The sequence below is a fragment of the Ursus americanus genome, chromosome 26, assembly GCF_024610735.1.
Source record: "Ursus americanus isolate L20-20 chromosome 26, mUrsAme1.1.p, whole genome shotgun sequence".
Classification (NCBI taxonomy): Eukaryota; Metazoa; Chordata; class Mammalia; order Carnivora; family Ursidae; genus Ursus; species Ursus americanus.
The window spans coordinates 4981870-5003924 of NC_142152.1; the positions used below are offsets into that span (position 1 = coordinate 4981870).

General features: G+C 36.1%; 1 protein-coding gene and 1 pseudogene across 4 annotated transcripts in view; both read left to right on the top strand.

Annotated features, from left to right (window-relative positions):
• Positions 1-22055, top strand: part of DDHD1 (DDHD domain containing 1) — an 86877-nt gene that overhangs the window by 17586 nt on the left and 47236 nt on the right. For 2 of the 4 annotated variants that reach the window (XM_045810394.2, XM_045810393.2), the window contains exons 2-3: positions 13772-13945; positions 20494-20595. In XM_045810394.2, coding sequence (XP_045666350.1) covers positions 13772-13945; positions 20494-20595 — 276 coding nt within the window. The remainder of the gene's footprint in view (positions 1-13771; positions 13946-20493; positions 20596-22055) is intronic. The other 2 variants (XM_045810396.2, XM_045810395.2) reach the window with 1 other exon arrangement.
• Positions 11537-11671, top strand: LOC148107673 (U2 spliceosomal RNA; annotated as a pseudogene).

Consider the following 22055-nt stretch of genomic DNA (forward strand, 5'->3'; position numbering starts at 1 on the left):
CATCCCTAATGCTTTTAACTTGGGTGGATTATGGAGAAAGAACAGGTGTCCCCCCCCCCCAAGTTTGCCTTGGGGTGGCAGAAGGAAGCTAAACAGTTTATTTTGATTGCGCTTAAGGTGCCTAGTGCACACCCAGATGGAATCATCCAGTGGGCAATTGAATATATAGGTCTAGAGCTCAGAAGAAAACAGTGTTGCAATTGAAGATGCAAAGATCCTCATAATTTAAGCCAAGGTCTCTAAAATGAGTATGCAGACACTCTGTTGGGGATATTATAATGAAAATACTTGAATTTATATTTACTTTCTATTTCATCCCTTCAAATTTTCTATTTTTGAATGTTTTCTAATGTATGTATGTAGAAGAGTAATACAGATGCATCATTTAGAAATAAGTATGCATGAAAATGTGCTCAAAATATTTCCAGTAATTACTAATTTAAGCTGGTTGTGAACTAGTGGTCACTTCCGAGCATTTTGCTTTACAGTAATAACCTGGAGAACTTTTAGAAAATACATATTTCTGGACCCTGTCTCTAGAAGACTATGATTTTAAGTGTGTATCAAGGAATCTGAAAAACCCATTTTTAAAATTTAATTCCTCAAGGGATTCTGATAATCGGCCAAGTTTGAGAGAACCAAGGATAAAACTGTGGGAAACATGTATTATGTAGAAAGAGATGAGAAAATAGGTTTGAATGACACTCTACTGATTCTAAAAGTTCCGGCTATGTTCATTTCTATCCTTTTTTTTTTTTTTTAAGATTTTATTTATTTATTCGACAGAGATAGAGACAGCCAGCGAGAGAGGGAACACAAGCAGGGGGAGTGGGAGAGGAAGAAGCAGGCTCATAGCGGAGGAGCCTGATGTGGGGCTCGATCCCACAACGCCGGGATCACGCCCTGAGCCGAAGGCAGACGCCTAACCGCTGTGCCACCCAGGCGCCCCCATTTCTATCCTTTTGATTATAATCTGATGGAGTGGCTATAGTCAATATTGAATTGATTATCTCCATTAAGCTAAAATTAACATAAAAAATTCAAAAGTCTGTTTTTATGTTATAGGCTTCATTTTTGGTTATAGGTGTTTTTCCTATGTCCATGCAGATTATATCAAACATTTTTTAACTAGCCAAGGAACTAGAGAACTTTTTCCTAAGCACGTAAAATTCTGCATTGCCTGGAACCACCCAAATATTAAACTTGGACAGTTAAGAACAAAAGGGCCAATGATTTAAAGCTTTTGTTAACAACATCTAAAATAAGACTTCTGTGAATTAAAATGTGAGAAAAGGATGAAAATGTAATGAGAAGGCCTGAATGGATCATATAGTAAAAATTTTTGAGGACTGCTATGGGCTGAATTTTGTCCTCCCCACAGAATCATAGGGTAGAGCCCTTATCACCACTACCTCAGAATGGAGATAGGGCCTTTAAAAGAGATGATTAAGTTAAAACAAGGCCATTAGCAAGGCACTAATCCAGTTTGACTGGTGTCATAAGATGAGGAAATGTGGACACAGAACAAGACGCGAGGGATGCATAATACAAAGAATCAACCGGTTGAAGCTGGAGGGAGAAGGTGGCCATCTCCAAGCCAAGGAGAGAGGCCTCAGAGGAAGCAAACCTGCAACACCTTAATCTTGGACTTGTAGCCTCTAGAACTGAAGGAAAATAAGTCTCTCTTGTTGAAACCACCCAGAATGTGGTATTTTCTTACGGCAGCCCTGGCAAACTACTGCAAGGCCAGTAACGTGCTTATTAAACTTTGCCAAGCACCATTTATATGTCTGATCCTCTGTTGGTAGAAATTTAGGTCATTTGGTTTGTTTTTATTCTTCTGTTTTCTAGTATAACAATGTTGAGGTAAACATGTTTATCTTCAGACATTTTTACAAGAGTTTATTCTATAAAGCATGTTTCTAGAATTGCTGTATAAGAAGATACCCATATTTTAGGTTTTAAAAGATAGCTGCTAGCCCAGAGTTTGTCAGCCTCAGCGCTGTCAACATTTTGGGTGGATAATTCATCGTTGCTGGGAGGGTGGTGTGAGGTCAGGGAAGCAGTTCTGTGCATTGTAAGATGTTTAGCAACATCTGTGGCCTAGGTGCCAGCAGCACTGTCCCACCCCGAAGTTGTGACAATCAAAAATATCTTCAAAGATTGCCAAATATCAGGACACCTGGGTGGCTCAGTTGGTTAAGCGTCTGCCTTCGGCTCAGGTCATGATCCCAGGGTCCTGGGATCCAGTCCCTCATCGGGCTCCTTCCTCAGCAGGCAGCCTGCTTCTCTCTCTGCCTGTAGCTCCTCCTGCTTATGCTGTCTCCCTCTCTGACAAATAAATAAATAAAATCTTTTAAAAAACAAACAAACAAAAGAAAACATTGCCAAATGTCTCCTGATGGGGAGATTGTCCCAAGCCAAGAACCAGAACACTAGCCCTTCTCTGTTTTCCTGTTCCTGTGCAATATGGACAGCTGGGCTTGGGATGTCAGAGCCCAAGTTGAGTGAAGAGATGTCCGCATGAGAGGCAGCCTAGCATGGATAGTGGAGGCCAGTGGGGGCAGGGAGGTTAGCCACAAGGGATCGTGGCTTATTGTGGGATGTCAAAGCACAAGCTGGATTAGGAGGGTTTCCAGCCATGAGGGCACCCTGGCATGGGGTATTCTGAGCCTCAGGCAGGGTGAAAAGTATGTCCATATTAGAGAGGCAGGAATAGTCCTCTCTGGTCCAAAACAGTGCTTCATTTATATGCTAAAGGCCTATTTAGGGTAGTTTCCTAATATTAGAGCTTGCCCCCTATGGCGATCCATTACTGATTTGATGATTTAATATCTTTTAAAGCATATAATTGGGGATTTTTTTTGACTGACATCTCTATGCTATTTGGAATTATTTTAATAGTAGAAGAAGCTAGCCCAAGAACATAGCTGATAGCTATGTAATGCTCACTTGCTATCACCTGGCAAGTACTCGAACCACGCAGATAATCCCACTTTGTGGCTGACTCTCAGTAACATAATGCTGAGCCAAAGAAACTAAATAGAAGAGTACATACTACATGATTCTATTATATAAGGTACTAGAAAGCAAAAATAATCTGTGATGCTAGAGGTAGGAATTATGTTTACCCTTGGTGAGGGGTAGCACCTGGAAAGGAGAGGGATGAGGGGGGCTTCTGAAATGTTGATAAAGTTTCCTTTCTTTTTTTTTTTTCCCTTTAAGATTTTATTTATTTATTGGACAGAAAGAGACACAGTGAGAGAGGCAACACTAGCAGGGGGAGTGGGAGAGGGAGAAGCAGGCTTCCCGCTGAGCAGGGAGCCTGACAGTGGGCTCAATCCCAGGACCCTGGGATCATGACCTGAGCCGAAGGCAGACGCTTAACGACTGAGCTAACGACTGAGCCACCCAGGCGCCCCGATAATGTTTTCTTTCTTAATCTGGATGTCGTTAACTTGTAAAAAGCCTTTGAGCTGTATGCATAAGATTAGCACACCTTTCTGTATGTGTGTCATTCTTCAACAGAATGTCCACCCCCCAAAAAATAACCTGTTCTTTTACTCTGGGAAAATAGTCAAACTCTTTCCTCTGACTCACATAATTATCAGAAAATAGAACGTTAATGGCTGACAGACCACAGCATAGACCAACTAAATAGGTGGCAAGTACCACTCGAACTGAGGAAGGCCGCCCAGTTTGGAGCACTAATAAAAGTGCTCCATCGACCAGATTTGCCAGGTGATAGGATAAGCTGAAGGAATATGTTTTATTCAGCCACATTCAGCATACTTTTTTGAAATCCTACTTTATCATAGGTGCTCTTACCTTTTAGGTTTTGGAGGCATCCAAGGACATAGTACCTACATCCAGGGATCCCATGGAAGTGAGGAAGGCTAAGCAGTTGGAATACAGTAACATAAACACTGATAGATGTGCAGAGTTAACTCAGTGAAATCACGGAGAAGGGGGCGCCTGGGTGGCGCAGTCGTTAAGCATCTGCCTTCGGCTCAGGGTGTGATCCCGGCGTTATGGGATTGAGCCCCACATCAGGCTCCTCCGCTATGAGCCTGCTTCTTCCTCTCCCACTCCCCCTGCTTGTGTTCCCTCTCTCGCCGGCTGTCTCTATCTCTGTCAAATAAATAAATAAAATCTTAAAAAAAAAAAAAATCACAGAGAAGGAGAGGTCACCAAAGGATTCCTGAAGGAGAGAAGAATGAAAGTTAGCTAAATGAAGAAAAATGGGAAGAGCATCCAGGGAGAAGGAACAGCACATGCAGGATACAGAAGCACAACTCACATTCAGGGAACTGTTCTAGTTGACGGGGATAGCACAGGCACCATCAGCATTATCTTATATATCATCAAGAGCCTACCCCAAAGCCTGATTCATGGTAGACCTTCAGATATTTAGGTGAATAAATATTAACATAGCATCAGTTATGTGAAGAGGTAGTCAAAGAAAGATCATGAGCTTATAATTCTAAGAAGCTCAGAGTTCATTTAGTAAGTAGTGAGGAGCCATTAAAGAATTTAAGTATTAGAATAACATGATTTGTGGTATTTTAGAAAGGTTCTCTGGGAACTCTGTAAAAGAAGGATCGAGTCGTTCTCTAAAAAGAAGAGAGTAAGTTAGGGGAATTTGTGTATGTGTGTACATGAACGTGTGTACTTACACATACATATGTGTGTGAGCAGGCTTTTGGTGAGAGTTGAAGCTAGGGATACTACATTTAGATAGGAAGTTCCTAAAATAAAACAGAAATGATAAGAGTGTGAACTTAGACTGTGGACCCAATGAATATGGGGTGAATTTGAAGGTGATTTAGGAGATACAATAGTGATTAATGTCTGGTTATAAGAAGCATTTGAGGAGGAGGCTCATGGATGACCCCCAGAGTTCTGTGTTGGGTGACTGGTTGAATACTGTCAGCCCACTGTTTGCTATGAAGGGGAATACGAATCAAGTAACAGGCTTGTGTTCCATTTTGTTTTCCAGGAATCTAGTGTGTTCCGTGGCTACTTATGATTCTGGTAATTTTGATCTGTCTACTGGGAGACGTTTAGTTGGCAGTTGAATATTTGGACAAGACAGAGGTCTGAGCCAGAAAGATGATACAGTATTTGATAGCATACTGGTAGCATTTAAAGCTTGGGTAAAACTCCCAAAACATCTATCAGTAGAATACATGTTTAGATTTATTAGGCTAAAGAGAGGAAAAGAGTTAGAAGTGCAGATGTTTGCTATAAACGTGTTTAACTGTTTTTCACTCTGCCTTTTTCCTTCTCTGGTTTTTATGGGGAGCCGTGGTTGGCTCTGGTTTGTAAGTCTTGTAATAGACTGTCAATATAAAATCTCCCAAATTACTTGTTTTCAAATTACCAACACAGCTTAACAGCCTGTATTTCTCGGGGAGAAGGCTAAAAAAGGATTTTTCTTTCTTGAGAAGGTTGTATTGTATAGTAGGAAGAGCTTAGATGAACATTGGAGTCAAAGTTTGTAGGAATCCTGCTTCTTGTATTATTTAGCTATGTGCCTTTGGACAAGTTATTTAGTTTCACTAAGACTTAGCTTATTTATTTGTAAAACTGCAGTAATTATAGCTATCTTTTAAGATTATTATAAGAATTAAATGAGATGAGCTTTTGGGTCTGGAAGATGATGGCAACTGTCCAAATGTAAATCTCTCTACACATCCTCCCGAAAAGCCGTAAGACCAAACAGGGCCACACACGTACAGGCACACACACAGCCCATATATAAACCCCACCTTCAGTATTACTACAACATAGATAATACCATGAATTTTAAATTGTTTTTATGTAAAGAACAAATTACAACGGTTCCTATTGCTGCTTTAAGCCTCTGAGTCTGAAAAGTGGGGCAAGGAGAGGCTTAAGGGACGTTGAAGACAGAGGAAAGGAGATCGGGGGTTTACAATGAAGCACAAGCACAATGACCCTCAGAAAGAAAACATCCCCCACATAACTGGGAAAATACAGACACAGGCCTGGACTTAGGAATTCATAGCACTAGCTATAGGGAATGTGTGTGAAAGAGAGGGACCACTAGCAGCATCAGAGAAACATTGCTCCTGGGAAAGGAGACAGAGAAAGGATGGTGCCCCTTGGAGCCATTGCAGGGAAAGGAAAGAAGAAAGTAAGGAGAAAATAAGTGTCCTGGAGAAATCAAAGAGAAATAAGACACACAGGAGCAATACCCACCCACCCACCACCACCCCTACGACCACCATAACATCATCCATTAAAACAGCTGCTTTTACTAATCCGCAGAAGCAGACAGTCTTCCAACTAAGAACTCTGCATAAAGTGCTCAGGAATAGAAATAAATTAGATGCTATACAAAGCTACCTTAAGAGTAATACAGAAAATATGAACCAACATATTTCCACTGATAAAAATTCTTTCCCAAAAAGGAAACACAAAACAGAGGAAAACTCTTATTTTTTTAATAACAGTTTAATTAATGTACAGTGTTATATTAGTTTCTGGTGTACAACATAATGATTCACCAATTCTGTACATTATCCCGGTACTCAGCACGCTGAGTGTACTCTTAATCCCCTTCATCTCTTTCACCCATTCCCCACTCACTGCCCCTCTGGTAACCATTAGTTTGTTCTCTGTATTTAAGAGTATTTTTTCTTTCTTTTTTTTTTTTATTTTTATTTGTCTCTTTTTTTATTTGTTCCTTTGTTTTGTTTCTTACATTCCACATGTGAATGAAGTCATATGGTATTTGTTTTTCTCTGTCATATTTCACTAACATTATATCCCCTAGATCCATCCATGTTGTTGCAAATGGCAAGATTTCATTCTTTTTATGGCTGAGTAATATTCCTCTGTGTGTGTGTGTGTGTGTGTGTGTGTGTGTGTGAGAGAGAGAGAGAGAGAGAGAGAGAGAGAGAGATCTTTATCCATTCTTCTATCAATGGACACTTGCATTGCTTCCATAACTTGACCACTGTAAAAAAAAAATGATAAACATAGATGCACATATATATCTTTTCAAAATAGCGTTTTCCTATTCTTTGGGTAAATATCCAGTAGTGGAATTAATGGATCTTATGGTAATTGTATTTTAAATTTTTTGAGGTACCTCCATCCTGTTTTCCACAGTGGCTGCACCAGTTTGCCTTCCCACCAATAGTGTACAAGGGTTCCTTTTTCTCTACATCCTCTTCAACACTTGTTTCTTCTGTTTTTGATTTTAGCCACCCTGACAGGTATGAGGTAATATCTTATTGTTTGCATTTCCCTGGCACATCTTTTCATGTATCTCTTGGCCATCTCCTCTGTATGTCTTCTTTGGAGAAATGTCTGTTCATGTCTTCTGCTCATTTTTTATTTGGATTATTTGATTTTTTGGTGTCGAGTTGTATAAGTTCTTTATATATTTTAGATACCCCTTATTGGATAAATCATTTGCAAATATCTTCTCCCATTCAGTAGGTTGTCTTTTTGCTTTGTTGTTTCCTTTGCTGTGCAGAAGCGTTTTATTTTTATGTAGTCCCAGTAGTTTATTTTTGCTTTTGTTTCCCTTGCCTTAGGAGACCTACATAGAAAAATGTTCACTACCACCAATGTCAGAGAAATTGCTACCTTTGCTCTCTGCTGGGATTTCTGTGGTTTCAGGTCTCACATTTACATCTTTAGTCCATTCTGAGTTTATTTTTGTGTATGGTTTAAGAAAGTGGTCCAGTTTCATTCTTTTGCATATAGCTGTCCAATTTTCCCAACATCCATTTGTTGAAAAGACTGTCTTTTTCCCATTGCATATTCTCACCTCTTTTGTTGTAGATTAATTGACAGTATGATTGTGATTTTATTTCTGGGCATTCTGTTCTGTTTCATTGATCTATGTGCGTGTCAGTTTTTGTGCCAATATCATACTGTTTTGATTACTACTGCTTTGTAGTGTATCTTAAAATCTGTGATTATGATTAACACTAGTTTTGATTTTGATTGGGATATCATTACATCTGTAGACTGCTTTCGGTAGTATGGATATTTTAACAGTATTTGTTCTTCCATTCCATGACTATGGAATCTCTGTTTCTTTGTGTCATATTTAACTTCTTTCATTGGTGTTGTTGTTTTTTTTTTTTTAATTTTATTTATTTGAGAGAGAGAGTGAGCGAGAGAGAGCATGAGTAGGGGTAGAGAGAAAGGGAGAAGCAGACTCCCCTGCTGGGCTGGGAGCCCAATGCGGGGTCGGTCCCAGGACCTTGAGATCATGACCTGAGCTGAAGGCAGATACCCAACCAGCTGAGCCACCCAGGCACCCCCATTGGTGTTCTTTTATAGTTTTCAGAGTCCAGGTCTTTCACCTCTTTGGTTGAGTTTATTCCTAGGTTTTTATTATTTTTGAGCAATTGTAAATGAGATTGTTTTATGAATTTCTCTTTCTCCTACTTTATTATTGTATAAAAATGCAGTGGATTTCTATATATGGATTTTATATCATGAGACCTTAATTCATTTATCTGTTCTAATGGTTTTTTTGGTGGAGTCGTTAGGGTTTTTTGTATATAGTATCATGTCATCTGCAAATAGTGTTTTACTTCTTTCTCACCAGTTTGGATGCCTTTCACTTCTTTTTCTTGTCTGATGCCTGTGGCTAGGACTTCTAGTACTGTGTTGAATAAAAGTAGGGGAAGTAGACATTCTTGTCTTCTTCCTGATCTTAGGGGGAAAAGCTCTCAGTTTTCACCGAGTATGATGTTAGCTGTGGGTTTTTCATATATGGTCTTTGTTATGTTGAGGTATGTTCCCTCTAAACCTACTTTGTTGAGGGTTTTTATCATGAATGGATATTGCCCTTTGTCAAATGTTTTTTCTGAATCTATTGAAATGATTATATGGTTTTTATCTTTTCTTTTATTGATGTGAAGTATCATGTTGACTGATTCATGAATAATTGAACCACCCTTGCGTCTCGGGAATAAATCCCACTTGCTCGTAGTGAATGGTTTTTTTAATATATTTTTGGATTCAATTTACTTATATTTGCTGAGGATTTTTGCATCTATGTTCATCAGAGATATTGGCCTATAGCTCTCTTTTTTTGTAGTGTCTTTATCTGGTTTTGGTATAGGGTAATGCTGGCCTCGTAGGGTGAATTTGGAAGCTTTCCTTCCTCTTCTATTTTTTGACATAGTTTGAGAGAAGTATGTATTAACTCTTCTTTAAATGTTTGGTAAAATTCACCAGTGAAGCCATCTGGTCCTGGACTTTTGTTTGTTGGGAGATTTTTGAATACTGATTTAGTTTTGTTGCTGGTAATTGGTCTGTTCAAATTTTCTATTTCTTCCTGATTCTGTTTTGGGAAGTTATATGTGTTTAGAAATTAAGACATGTTTTCTACATTGCCCAGTTTGTTGGCATGTAATTTTTTATAACGTTCCCTTATATGTTTGTATTTCTGTGGTGTTACAGAAAGAGTTTAGATGAACATTGTATTTCTATTGTGTTGGTTGTTATTTTTCTTTCATTTCCGATCTTATTCGAGTCTTTTTATGATGAGTCTGGCTAAAAATTTATCAATTTTTTTCTCTTTTCAAAGAACCAGCTTCTGGTTTCATTGATCTGTTCTATTTTTTTAATTTCTATTTTGTTTATTTCTGCTTTAATCCTTTAATTTCCTTCCTTCTACTGTTTTTGGGTTTTGTTTTCCTTTTTCTAGATCCTTTAGATGAAAGGTTAGGTTGTTTGAGATTTTTCTTGTTTCTTGAGGTAGGCTTAATGACTGAGCCACCCAGGCACCCCCCCTTTGACTGATTTTTATAGATATACTTAATTTTACTGCTTTTATGCTTCCTACTGTTCTTACTCCTGCTAATGGTCTTTCCTTTCCAAAGAGTGCCCTTTAACATTCTTGAAAGGCTGGTTTGGTGGTGATGAATTCCTTTAATTCTTGTTTGTCTATCTCTCCTTCTCTTCTGAATGATAGCCTTGCTGGATAGAGTATGCTTGGTTGCAGGGTTTTTTCTTTCAGCACTTTGACTATATCATGCCACTCCCTTCTCACCTGCAATTTTTTTTGCTAAAAAATATCAGCTCACAGCCTTATGGAGTTCCCTTGCATTTAAGTGTTTTCTTTTCTCTTGCTGATTTAAAATTCTCTATCACTATACTTTGCCATTTTAATTACTATGTGTCTTGGTGTGGACCTCCTTGGGTTGATTTTGTTGGGGGTTCTCTGTGCCTCCTGGATCTGGATTTCTGTTTCCTTCCCCAGATTCAGAAAGTTTTCCACTATTATTTCCTCAAAATACATTCTCTGCACTGTTTTCTCTATCTTCTTCTGGAATCCCTGTAATTTGAAAGTTACTGCACTTGATGGTGTTATTGAGTGTCCTTAATCTATTCTTATTTTTTCTTTTTCTTTTTTCTTCCCTCTGTTCAGCTTGATTGTTTTTCATTACTCTGTCCTTCAGGTTGCCAATCCATTCTTCTTCCCTTTAGTGTACTGTTTATTCCCTCTAATGTATTTTTGATTTTAGTTATTGAGTTCATCTCTGATTCTTTTTCATGTTTTCTCTTTGTTGATGTTCTCACTGAGGTCCTCTACTCTTTTTTGAAGTCCAGTGAATATCTTTATGGCCATTACTTTAATTCTCTAGCAGGCATATTACTTATCCCATTTCATTTAGCTTTCTTGTTGTGTTTTGTCCTATTCTTTATTTGGGACATATTCCTGTCTCCTCATTTTGTCTAACTCTCTGTTTCTATGTGTTAGGTAAACTGGCTACATCTCCTGCTCCTGACAGTAGTGGCCTTAAGATGAAGATTCCTGTAGTGCCCTGCAGTGCAGTGTCCCCTGTTCACCAGAACCTGGCACTTCAGGTGTTTCTTATGTGTGTTGCTTATGCCCTACTATTGTGGTGAGCCACACTGCCTTCAGTCCAGTCATCTGCAGTGACTCCCCTTGCCTGTTGCAGGCAAGGTTTGGTCCTTGTGTTGTTAATGGGCCAGTCTGGGGCTGCCTTGGGCTTGAGTGGAGTCAGACCAGGCATTTGTCAGAGATGCAGTATCACTGAACTGCGGGGTGCTTTCTCTTTGTTGTCGCCTCGGAAGCTTTTGTTGGTACGTGGGACCTGCAGTCAGACCCCATGTCTGGCCTCTGACTACTGCTGGGGCTGCAGTCCGATTGTTGTGTGTGGTTGTCTTCCCCTCTCCCTGGGGCAGGAGTCACTTTGGAGTGGTGCTGGCCTCTGTTGGGGCTACTTGCACACTGCCACACTTGTTGCTTTGAATGGACTCCTGCTGAGGGTTTGTGGGAGGGGCAGGTCCACAGGAAAGAGCTCTGTTAACAAGCTAGGTGGAGAGAGTTCCCAGTGGTTCCCCCAGGTGTCTGTATATCTAGGCTAGGAGGAGGGAAATGGCACCCTCCAGCTCTTTTGCTCTTGGAGAAGTCTCTTAAAAATCCCTGTCTCTCCAGCATACATTCTGAGATTCACAAATGAATCTTCCCCAGGTGTTTTTTAAACTGCTCTTTCTAATCTGTGTCTCAATTGCTTCTCAGCCTTTTGGCTAAGATCAAGTGTAGTATCTAATCTGTGTCTCAGTGGGGCTCTTTTCTTACTGTCTCTTTTCAGTCAGGGACTCACTTTCTATCACTCTCTGGCTCTCCCAGAGCCAAGCCCACTGTTTTTTAAAGTTCCAGTTTTCAATCCCCACTGATTGTAAGAACTCGAGATGTTAAGACCCTCTGGTTTTCAAAGCCATACGTTATGAGGATTCCTCTTCCCAGTGCAGGTCCCCCGTGCCTGGTGAGGTGTCTGCTCCTCTCCCTCTCTGTGCCTGCAGCATCACTTCCTCCTGCAGACAGTCTCCCAGTCAGTTTGGTTCCCAACCACGTCTCCACCCTTCCTACCCTCGTTCTTGTGACCTCGTGGCTATATTTATCTGTGGAGAGTCTGAAGGTTGTTTTCTGGGTTATTTACACTGATGTGGGTGTTACCTAGTTGTATCCGTGGGATGAGGTGAGCTTAGGATCCTCCTAATCCACCATCATCTCCAGAAGTTTCAGGAAACAAATACTCCAACTGAATAAAAAAATTTTCAAACTTGTGCACATACTAATAGGGGCATTGACGTAAGAGGCATTGATAAAAGGAAGGAAAATAATGGAAAAGATGCAGAAAGAAGTAAAAAACTTGAGAAAGAAAGTGTATGAAATACAATATAGGCAAAGGAAGACCCAACATATCTACAATTAGAGTTCCCAAAGGGGAGAAATCAGTGGAACAGAATTAATGACTAAACCATAATCCAAGGAAGCTTTTTAGAAACAAGAGAAAAACTAAAATCTATATGTTAAAAGAGCCCACCTGGACAGATTGATCCAGAAAATGAACTCTTAGTCAAAAATATTAGACTTTAAAGGCAATTTTTTTTTTCTGTCCTCTGGGGTAAGGAGTGAGCAGGAGATCACTTTACTTATAAAAAAAAAAAATAGACATATCAGACTTCTCAAGAATAATATACCAAGAAAAGCTACCGTAGAGCAACATTTTTAAAAGCTCAAGGAAACAGGGGCCCCTGGGTGGCACAGTCGTTAAGTGTCTGCCTTCGGCTCAGGGTGTGATCCCGGCATTATAGGATCCAGGCCCGCATTGGGCTCCTCCGCTGGGAGCCTGCTTCTTCCTCTCCCACTCCCCCTGCTTGTGTTCCCTCTCTCGCTGGCTGTCTCTCTCTCTGTCAAATAAATAAATAAAATCTTTAAAAAAAAAAAAAAAAAGCTCAAGGAAACAAAATTCAGGCTTAAGATGTATTTGTAGTTCTTTTTGTTTACAGGATGTATCCTAATATATACGTAAAATTTACTGTGTTTTAAACCCACTTGAAATAATTTTTCTGTATATGGTTAAACCACCAAATCTCTACATAATTAAGTTCATTTATTTTGCTTTTTATTTTTAGGGTTTATTTCCTTTTTTTTTTTTTGCTTTATTTTTTTACAAATCTTAAAGGATTCAAGGAAACATAACTGACAGTTACATTAGTTAAAATAAAAATAAATAGGGGTGCATTGGTGGCTTAGTTAAGTATCCCAACTCTTGATCTCAGCTTGGGTCTTGATCTTGGGGTCCTGAGTTCAAGCCCTGCATTGGGCTCCACACTGGGCATGGAGGGAAAGGAAGAAAGGAAGGGGGAGGGGAGAGGTGGAAGGAAGGAAGGCTTATAGGAACAATGTATAATCAAAGGAATGTTTATAGTTTTTCAAGAAAATTTTCTACTCAATTTTTTTCTAAAATGGGTAAGGAATTTACTACAATTAAATGTATCAGCTATTCCTATATTCTAACTGGGAGTCTGTAACCTTCAAGGCAGCCCTAAAAAGTGCAACACACTACTACCACACACACTATTTCTGAATTACTTCTGGGAGCATATATCAGTATTTTCAAAGACATTGGAACTATCACCAGAGTCTTGCATGAACTTGTCTTAACCCCATCGCCTACTAATTTGGGTTACTCAGGGCCTCAGTTACGAAGATAACTGCTCATCTACCTTTCTAATGCCAAAGTAATTTTTGTGTATCATATCCAATATAAATAAAATGATATACTGTAAAAAATATATACTATGGCTTGAAATCTGAAATTTAAAACTTTAAATGATTCTGCTGGGTCATGGAAGTTTTTGCCACAGTAGCAACAAAACATAAAATTATAGTTACTATGTCTCTTTCATGGAGGTTGTATCCTAAAATGTAGAATTCTGTGTTTTCTCTTTTCAGAGGCAGATAAAATACCAGTAATGCGTGGACAGTGGTTTATTGATGGTACTTGGCAGCCTCTAGAAGAAGAAGAAAGTAATTTAATTGAGCAAGAACATCTCAGCTGTTTTAGAGGTCAGCAGATGCAGGAAAATTTTGATATTGAAGTATCAAAATCCATAGATGGAAAAGACGGTAAGACCAATTAATACATTTAATATGTTGTAAGTAACTTCAAGTTACTTACAAGTAACTTCAAGTAAGTTCTTGATGAAGTTTAGAGTAGTTCTTAATTTTGCATAGTAATTCATGAGTGTTAGAATTTATAAAATTTCTGATTTAAACATTTTATTATTTTAGAATTTAATACTGCTATGAATTTCTAAACTGTCCCAATTGTTATTTTACTTAATATACGTGTTCATTGGCATGACACTAACATAACTTACTATTGTACGAATTGTTATATGTTCTGTGAATTAGTCCTTTTCAGTCGTTTGTAATTACCAACGAAATATGAATCTACAAAAAATCTGTCATTATATCAAAAGGGCAGTTTCGTTAATATTTTAATATTGGTTCTTTTCCTGAAGTTAAAAAAAAAAACAACACTTAATTTCCTTTGTATAAGTACCTTTAGGTTGTCTCCATATTGAGAACTCCATCAACTTTTAAGTCTACTCTTTATATTCCCTTACTCAGCATTTGGATTTGTTTGCAATAACTTAAAATATTTATATAATAGCCAAGATTGCCATGTTTCATTATGTGTCTGATCTTGAGTAAAATTCAAAATGTGTGGTAAAGTTAAAAATACTTCTATTGTTCCATTTACTGCAGGCAGTGGGATCAGCTATTCTGGTGAGTATAATAATATAGGTAGACTAGAATTTGTAGATTTCTCTAAATATTTTTTTCTAAAATATGTTTTTCTAAAATATTTTTTTCGAAAATAATATTTCTTCTTCTGTGCTTGCCTTTATTTTGGAGGTTTCTTGGCAAGCCCTGTTGAAAGTAGTGAATTAAAATATGAATTAGTGATTTTTTTTTCCCCTTCTCATAAAACATCTCTAAAGCAGAAAAACTCAGTATTGATCAAGTAATTCACAGAACGCAGCTTGGAAAAAATTATGTGGTTGGAAGTAATTGTTCACATGACATAATTAATGGCAAAACAATAAGCTTTAAATTGGCTTATTTTTTTTTTCTCATTGTTAGTAACAAACATCCTAAGTCTTTTCTTTCTCCTCCTCTTTCTCTCTGAACACACACACATACACACACACACACATGCTAACATTCATGACACAAACAAGGAAACTGTATAGTTTAGTTTATACCAAATTAACATAACTTTTGTGTCTAGTTGATTAGAAGTCTACGTAAGTGAGGAAAGCTGTGGCTCATCAGCACTACCAAACTAAGATTGCTGGTGGAGAAGGCCGAATTCTAGACTTCTTTCTGTTAATTCTCCTTCAGTCCTCCCTCAGAAATGGCAGTTCATCTTAACAAACCCAGGTTAGCCACTCGAATTCCTTATTATTAGTGTAGGGGGAAAAAACTTAAGAGCTTGGAAGAGAAAAAGGATGAGTATAAAAAATAAAAATATAAGTAGATTATTCCCCTTTCTTGTACTGTATTCAAAATATTCTTTTTCCTCTTGCTAATTTATCTTATAGAAGTTAGTCATCAGCTCTGTTTAATTTCTAGATCATATCTATTTGGAATCTTGTTTTTATTACAATAAAAATTAGAATTTTGTGTGTCTTAAACTTCTACTGCCTATCAGAATGTTAAGTATGGCAGGATACTTCAATTTTCCTCACAGTGCCCTGATTTTAATGAGCCAGTCATTTAAATTAAGTCTGATAAAGAACATGGTGTATTTGTGTGAGTAGATTTTTAGAATGTCTTTGAGTATGTGTGTTGATTCTAGAGTATCAGTTTAGGGTATTACAGTAATATTTTTTGCTAGCTTTAAGGATATACTCTGGCAAAATTCTCATTAGTAATAGAAAAATTTTAAGCTGTTAGAACATTTTTGCATTGTGATCTTTCTAAATGATGATTCTTTAAGGTTCATTAGAAGAAAAAATGGTTTTTTAAAATATACTGTGGCATGTAACTAAAGCTTCAGCATATGTCGTTATTAACGATTAAGTTCAATTTAGTATATATACTGTTGTCATAAATTTACAGCCATTTTACTTGTTATTCTTTTTTATGTGAAACATACATTTCTTTGTTAAGATGTGATACTTCACTTTGGAGATTATGGGAAATTTTGTAGTACATTTGAAAATTATCACTGGTCTTAACAGGAAAGAACATTTGCTGTCCAAAAAGCCACCACTGTTAGAAAAATCATATTTACCATATCTGCAAAGATAAAAACATAGTCTTTTATTTTGCTTCTTACCTCCAACCTTCTGAAATTTCATATTTCATTAATTAGGGTAAAAATTTCTTTTCCACCTAAATTTTCTCATGTACATATGAGAAAGCCTTGACTCTTCATATCGTCAGGAGGTTTTAAATGTTTCCATGTGCAGATAGTACTGTGCTAGGCACTTTTGTGAAAGATACAGGGTTTTGACCCTCAAGAAGTTTTGGGGAAGACAAAGCCAAAGATGAGAGTAGTCATAAAGAGTGAGTATAAGATAACACAGTAAACAGTGAATACAGAATTAGATATTCTGCAAACAGACTTGGAATACAGAGAGTTTGCAATCACAGTGACGTGGAGTTTTTCAGATATGGCTTTCTGGAAAAATCCCATTTAATAATTAAAAACATTTTAAAATATTGTATCTAGGAACTCTTAAGTGCTCTGTGGAATTTTTTTTCCTCTGGAATTTCAAAGAAACTAAACAGAGTTCTTGCCTTGAAGGACATTAAAATAATTCCTTTTCTTTCTGACCTTATCTGTGTTTTGGTTAGGGTAGCTGATGCCACAAATAAATTGAATTTTTTAATATTTTCTCCTTGTTAATTTTCCTACTAATCTCAAAGTAAGCCTTGAAATAGATTGATGAAGGTTTAGCATAACTTTTTTAGCGTAAAAGTAAAGATAACCTGTAAAAGCATCATTACTTTTTGTGATTTAGATACTTTAATCTAAATTTTGTTTTCTGTTAGAGTTAAAATAAAAATTGATTCTCTTCCCACCCCACCTTCTAGCAGCCTAACAAATGGAAGTCTAGAGTTTCATTGTGGATGAATTCTACAAATAAAATCAGCCCTTCAAATAAGTAATTTTGAAAATACTTGAACATGGTGCCAGATTAGTGTTTGACTCACTTTGTAATTTATCCAAGCAATAATCAGTTTTAAAAAGGTTAAACTAAATGGGTTAGTCCTGTACTTCACCCTGACCAAAGAATGCATAATATCAATCCAATCATGAGAAAACATCAAATAAACTCAAGGGACATTCTACAAAATAACTGATCAGAGCTCTTCAAAAGTGTTAAGGGGTCTAATTAACTATAGCTAGATAAGGGGAACCCTTTCACAATGTATATCAATTTACTATGATGTACACGTTAAATACCTTATACTTTTGTCAATTATACCTCAATAAAGATGATTTTTTTAAGTGTCAAGGTTATGAAAGAAAAGTCCAGTAGGTGCATTAAAATGAAATAGTAAAAAATATTTAATTAACCCAAAAGAAATCAGGAAAGGAGAAACAAGAAACAAAATACAGATGGAACAAAGAGAAGATAAATGGGAAATGGTAGACCTAAGTTCACCCATGTTAGTAATTACAGTAAATGTAAGTGAACTAATGCTCCAATTAAAAGGCAGAGATTGACAGATTAAGCATGTGAAACCTAACTATATGCTATCTGTAAGAGTCACACTATCAATATAAAGTCATGGATAGGTTACCGTTCAAGCTATTTTGGGGTACTGTGACATCACAAGCGTTGGTGTATCTTGAAGGACTTAAAACATTTAACAATTTGGCATGTAAAGTGTTTATTCCTATCACTGTTGCTAGATAAGACTATCCCAAATTGTGAATGTAGAACTGCAAAAGTCAAAAACGTGAGAGGAGTTGGGAGTTGCTAATCCTTTCTAACCAGCTTTCGTTTTCCTCCCTCTTTGGTGACTAAGAGGATTTCCATCTTCTAGCTTTTAGTTATTACATTTTGTACATGTACCTAACTTAATTTCTCTGAGATCCAAGAAGGTTGCTGGGAGTTTTCTCATTACAGTTGGCATGTTTGAGCTGTGCAGACCTGCTTTCCCTGAAGTTGAGATTATCCAGGTTACCAGCTTTTAGAAAGGGAAAAGTCATTGAGTTGTTCTATTCTGGGGATTAGTATGTCATCAGCAACCCCCTTTTTTGATACTCTGCTTTCAGAATTATTTAATGAAGAAAATCCCTTTAAGAGAAGGATTAGTAAGGAAATTTATTAGAAATGCTATAGTACTTAAAATCTTTTTCATTGTTATGTAAGGCTTTAGTATATAAAATAATATTTAATTGTTAGCATTTAATAAGTTAACATTTTGAGTTTATGCATATTTTTGCTAACATAAGAATTCCTAACTAAAACTTTATTTTAGGGGAAAAACTTGAATAATGCTTTCTAACACTTGAATTTCATTTAATGGTGATCCCTGTTGGATTGATAGTAAATACTTTTTGTCTCTACTGTGCTTACAGTAGTACCCCTAATTCTGTCCTTTGGGTTGAAAAAAATTAAGCTTTCTAACTATGCTATGGGATATTGTGACAAATACAGCAAGTGACTTTCAAGTGAAAATAAGAATTTAAGAGGAAGGTAAAGAACCATGTCTATTTAATTTTGTGAAAATGTTTTAAATAAATGTACTTCTCTACTTTTAGGATACTGGGGTATTTGTCTTTTTTAATCCCTAAATTGTACTGTTCCTTCAGAAAGAAAAGCCTTGCTTTTTTATATCTTGACTAGTTTTGTGAAAGTGTTTGCGTAATTTTGAAGTGTAGTCAAATGGTCCATATGTGTTTCAAGTGGATTTTTAAATAATTGCTTATTTAAAATGTAAAGACATTTTGTATTGGTATATAACCAGCAATATTTAACAGGGAAATGTTGACTTCAAGGTTATCTGCTGATTTGCCAAATATCAAGTCTATGTCTGGCTTTATGTTGGCTGTTTCATGCTTACCAAATGTCACAGCATACATTTTTACTAATGATATTTTTTTATTATTTTAGTTTTCTTTTAGTAAATATGGATTTGGCACATGTTAGTTTTACTAGTGGATATATAAAATCTAGGTTTTGTTTCTTTGAGTAGTAAAGTCTCAAATTTATTCCAGTTTGATCTACTTCGATATTTAGCTTTATCCTAAAGAATTTTTTGTTTAAAAATGTTTCCTGCAAGTGGTGCATCTACTCCTCAATAACTGACCAGAAGGCATCTTTGAGAAGAAACTTTTTCAATGAAGAAAATTGTTTCAGTTGTCATTTTCCACCCCTCTATAACAATGAAATGTTTTTATAATCTTAATGTTACAACCCAGTTTTTAATCCTAGTCTGTAGGCATCTAATTACATATAGTTGTAATTATTAAGTACCTTGTAAGCATTTCTCAGTTACCTTTATTGAACAAATCTTTGAATATATTTCATCTGTACATACAACAGATTTTTAAAATGTATTTAGTACTGGACAACAGGAATTAAATATATTCATATTTGAGCAGTGTTTAACCTTTGAACGTCGCATTAATGTAGAAGGGAGTGAGGATGAAAAAGCAAATGTTTTAGAACACAAATTTGAACTAAGTCATAAAGGTTTTGTGGTTCATTTCCTGAACTGTTAAGAAACTGATTTATTAAAAAAAAAAAGAAGAAGAAGAAGAAAAGAAAAACTGATTTATAAGGTTCAATTTCAAGTGGATTTATTTTAAATGCTTATTTAAAATGTAAAGAAATTTACTGATATGTAACTATCAGTGTTCAGCAGGGCAAGTGTTGACTTTAAGGTTATCTACTGATTTGCCAAATATCAAGTGTCTATCTGGCTTTATGTTGTCTGTTTCATGTTTACAAGGTGTCACAGCATGCATTTTTACTAGTGACTTTTTTTTTATAATTTATTACTAACTTTCATTATTTTATCACTAACCAGTTAAAGAGCTTCCAGTTTGATTTATTTTGGCAAAGGTTTCGTTTTAAAATTCTTTTCCCAACTCAAACAGGGTTGTGAAAAGAATATTTTATTTCTGTGGGAAGCTTCCATTATATACTTCAGTAATAGAAGGCATCTAATGGAATGTATACTGTGATATTTTCTCAAGAAAACTGCATTAAATGTTTAAAATATTATTTATTGCCTTCTTAATTTGCACATCAGCTGTCGGCTAATTTGGTGAAAGTAAATAACCTCAGTATTGTGAAGATGGGGCTTATAAATCCCTTCTGCATACAAAAATATCATGACCTATTTTTTATTCTATCTGTACAAGGACATTAAGTATGATGAGCCATAGTTGTCTTTAAATGATAAATTTTAGGTATCATTTGCCTTTTTTCTTTCAATAAAAGTAGAGCATATATTTGATAAACATTATTAAACTAATGTTCTGCTTTACTGATTTTTAATTAGAAATTATATGAATAAAGCATTTAGAATAATGTTTGTCAAATATGACTCATTTTTTAAAGTTAATACAACAAAAAGGCAAAATGGCAAACCTCATTTAAAATTTACTTTGAAGCTCAGTGTTTTTGCTTTCTTAGTTGTCTACCACCTCCCTCCCTTCTCCCTCCCTTCTCTGTTCAAATGGAGAGGATATAAGGAGAGTACAGATGCGGCAGGTCTTAAACGAAAGCGTTCTCAAGGTACAGTAATTGTAGTTTTGTTTCTCCATGTAGTTACTTCTCCCTGGCTTATAGTGTTCAGCATTTAAAGCATAGAAATTATTAGTTTTTTAGAAATGTGTCCATTGTGCTATTTTGCTTAGAGTTCCTTAATTATAAGCGATATAAACATTTGTAAATAATGTGTGTGGTCCAGTAACGGGATGTTCACCAATACTAAGATGTTTTACTTTAAGGCAGTTTGTAGATGCTTTGAAAAGGAACAAAATTTGGTTGGCTTAACACTATTCTCTTAATATCTTGGTTCTATAGTTTAAATGTTTTAAGCATATGTTGCTCAACACTATTTTCACAAAGATGTAGTTTAGAAACATTAGATAAAAAAGCATAAAATAGTGATTTGGATCAGACATAGAAAAGTAAATAATTACTAAACTCTTGCAAAAGATTTTCCTAATTTACAAGAAGTTCTTTTATATATAAAAAAAAAAGCTGAGTTTGTACATTGTTATTGGTTTGTTGTTTTTTTTTTTTTTGGATTAAACATTATTAACGTTTGTTACATTAATTGCATCTTGGTCTGTGTTCTATGTTAGTAATGTATCTTGACAGATAAGTGAAATATAAATTGGTTTTTCATAAATTTTTGAAATTGCATTTGTAACATAGCTAAGAATGATTTCCCTGAAAGGATTTACTTTTCTATGTGTTCTAGTAGGGAATAGGTTTTCATAAAAATGACTTATGATCTTAGATCTTGACCAGGGCTATATAACCTTTCATATTAACTTGAGGTTATTTTCAACCCATCTTCAAATCAGAATAGATAAACTCTGCTGGTAATTAGCTTTGTGGCAAGTCACTTAATCTCTTTGTACCTCTGGGTCTTTATATGTAATGGGAGATAATATTTTGTTTAAAAAGGATTTTTTAAAAAATAAACCAGGTATCGCAATTTTAAAGTATGTGGTTTTCTGAAGATGGGTATGTGAATTTTTCTCATCTCTATACCAGAGATACAGAGTAGAAAGTTTAAGGCCTTCAGAATATAGCAATTATTAAGTTATGAATGGATGAATATGTTATGACAGTTCTCTTAATAGCGTTGCTTCCACAAACGTTGCTGAATTTGTGATACATGTCAGACACTGTGCTAGGACACTGTTTGGTGCTAGTGGTACAAAATGACCGAGACATAGTACCTGCCTCAGAGAGCTTGTGTATTCCTTGAGCATATAGGTTTGACTTTTTTTTTTTTTTTAGAGCTTATTTTCACCAGGCATACCTTAGTTACAGAAATGCAATAACTATACTGATTTGAACATCATAGTAGAAAAAATTTTGATTTCTTATTAAAACATCTTTAAAGTTTGGATTTCTGTTATGGTGAGCAATATCCAGTGATAATTGGATAAAATGGATAACATATCCATTTTAAAACTACCATATATTCTAACAAATTAGGTTGTTCTCTTCCCAGT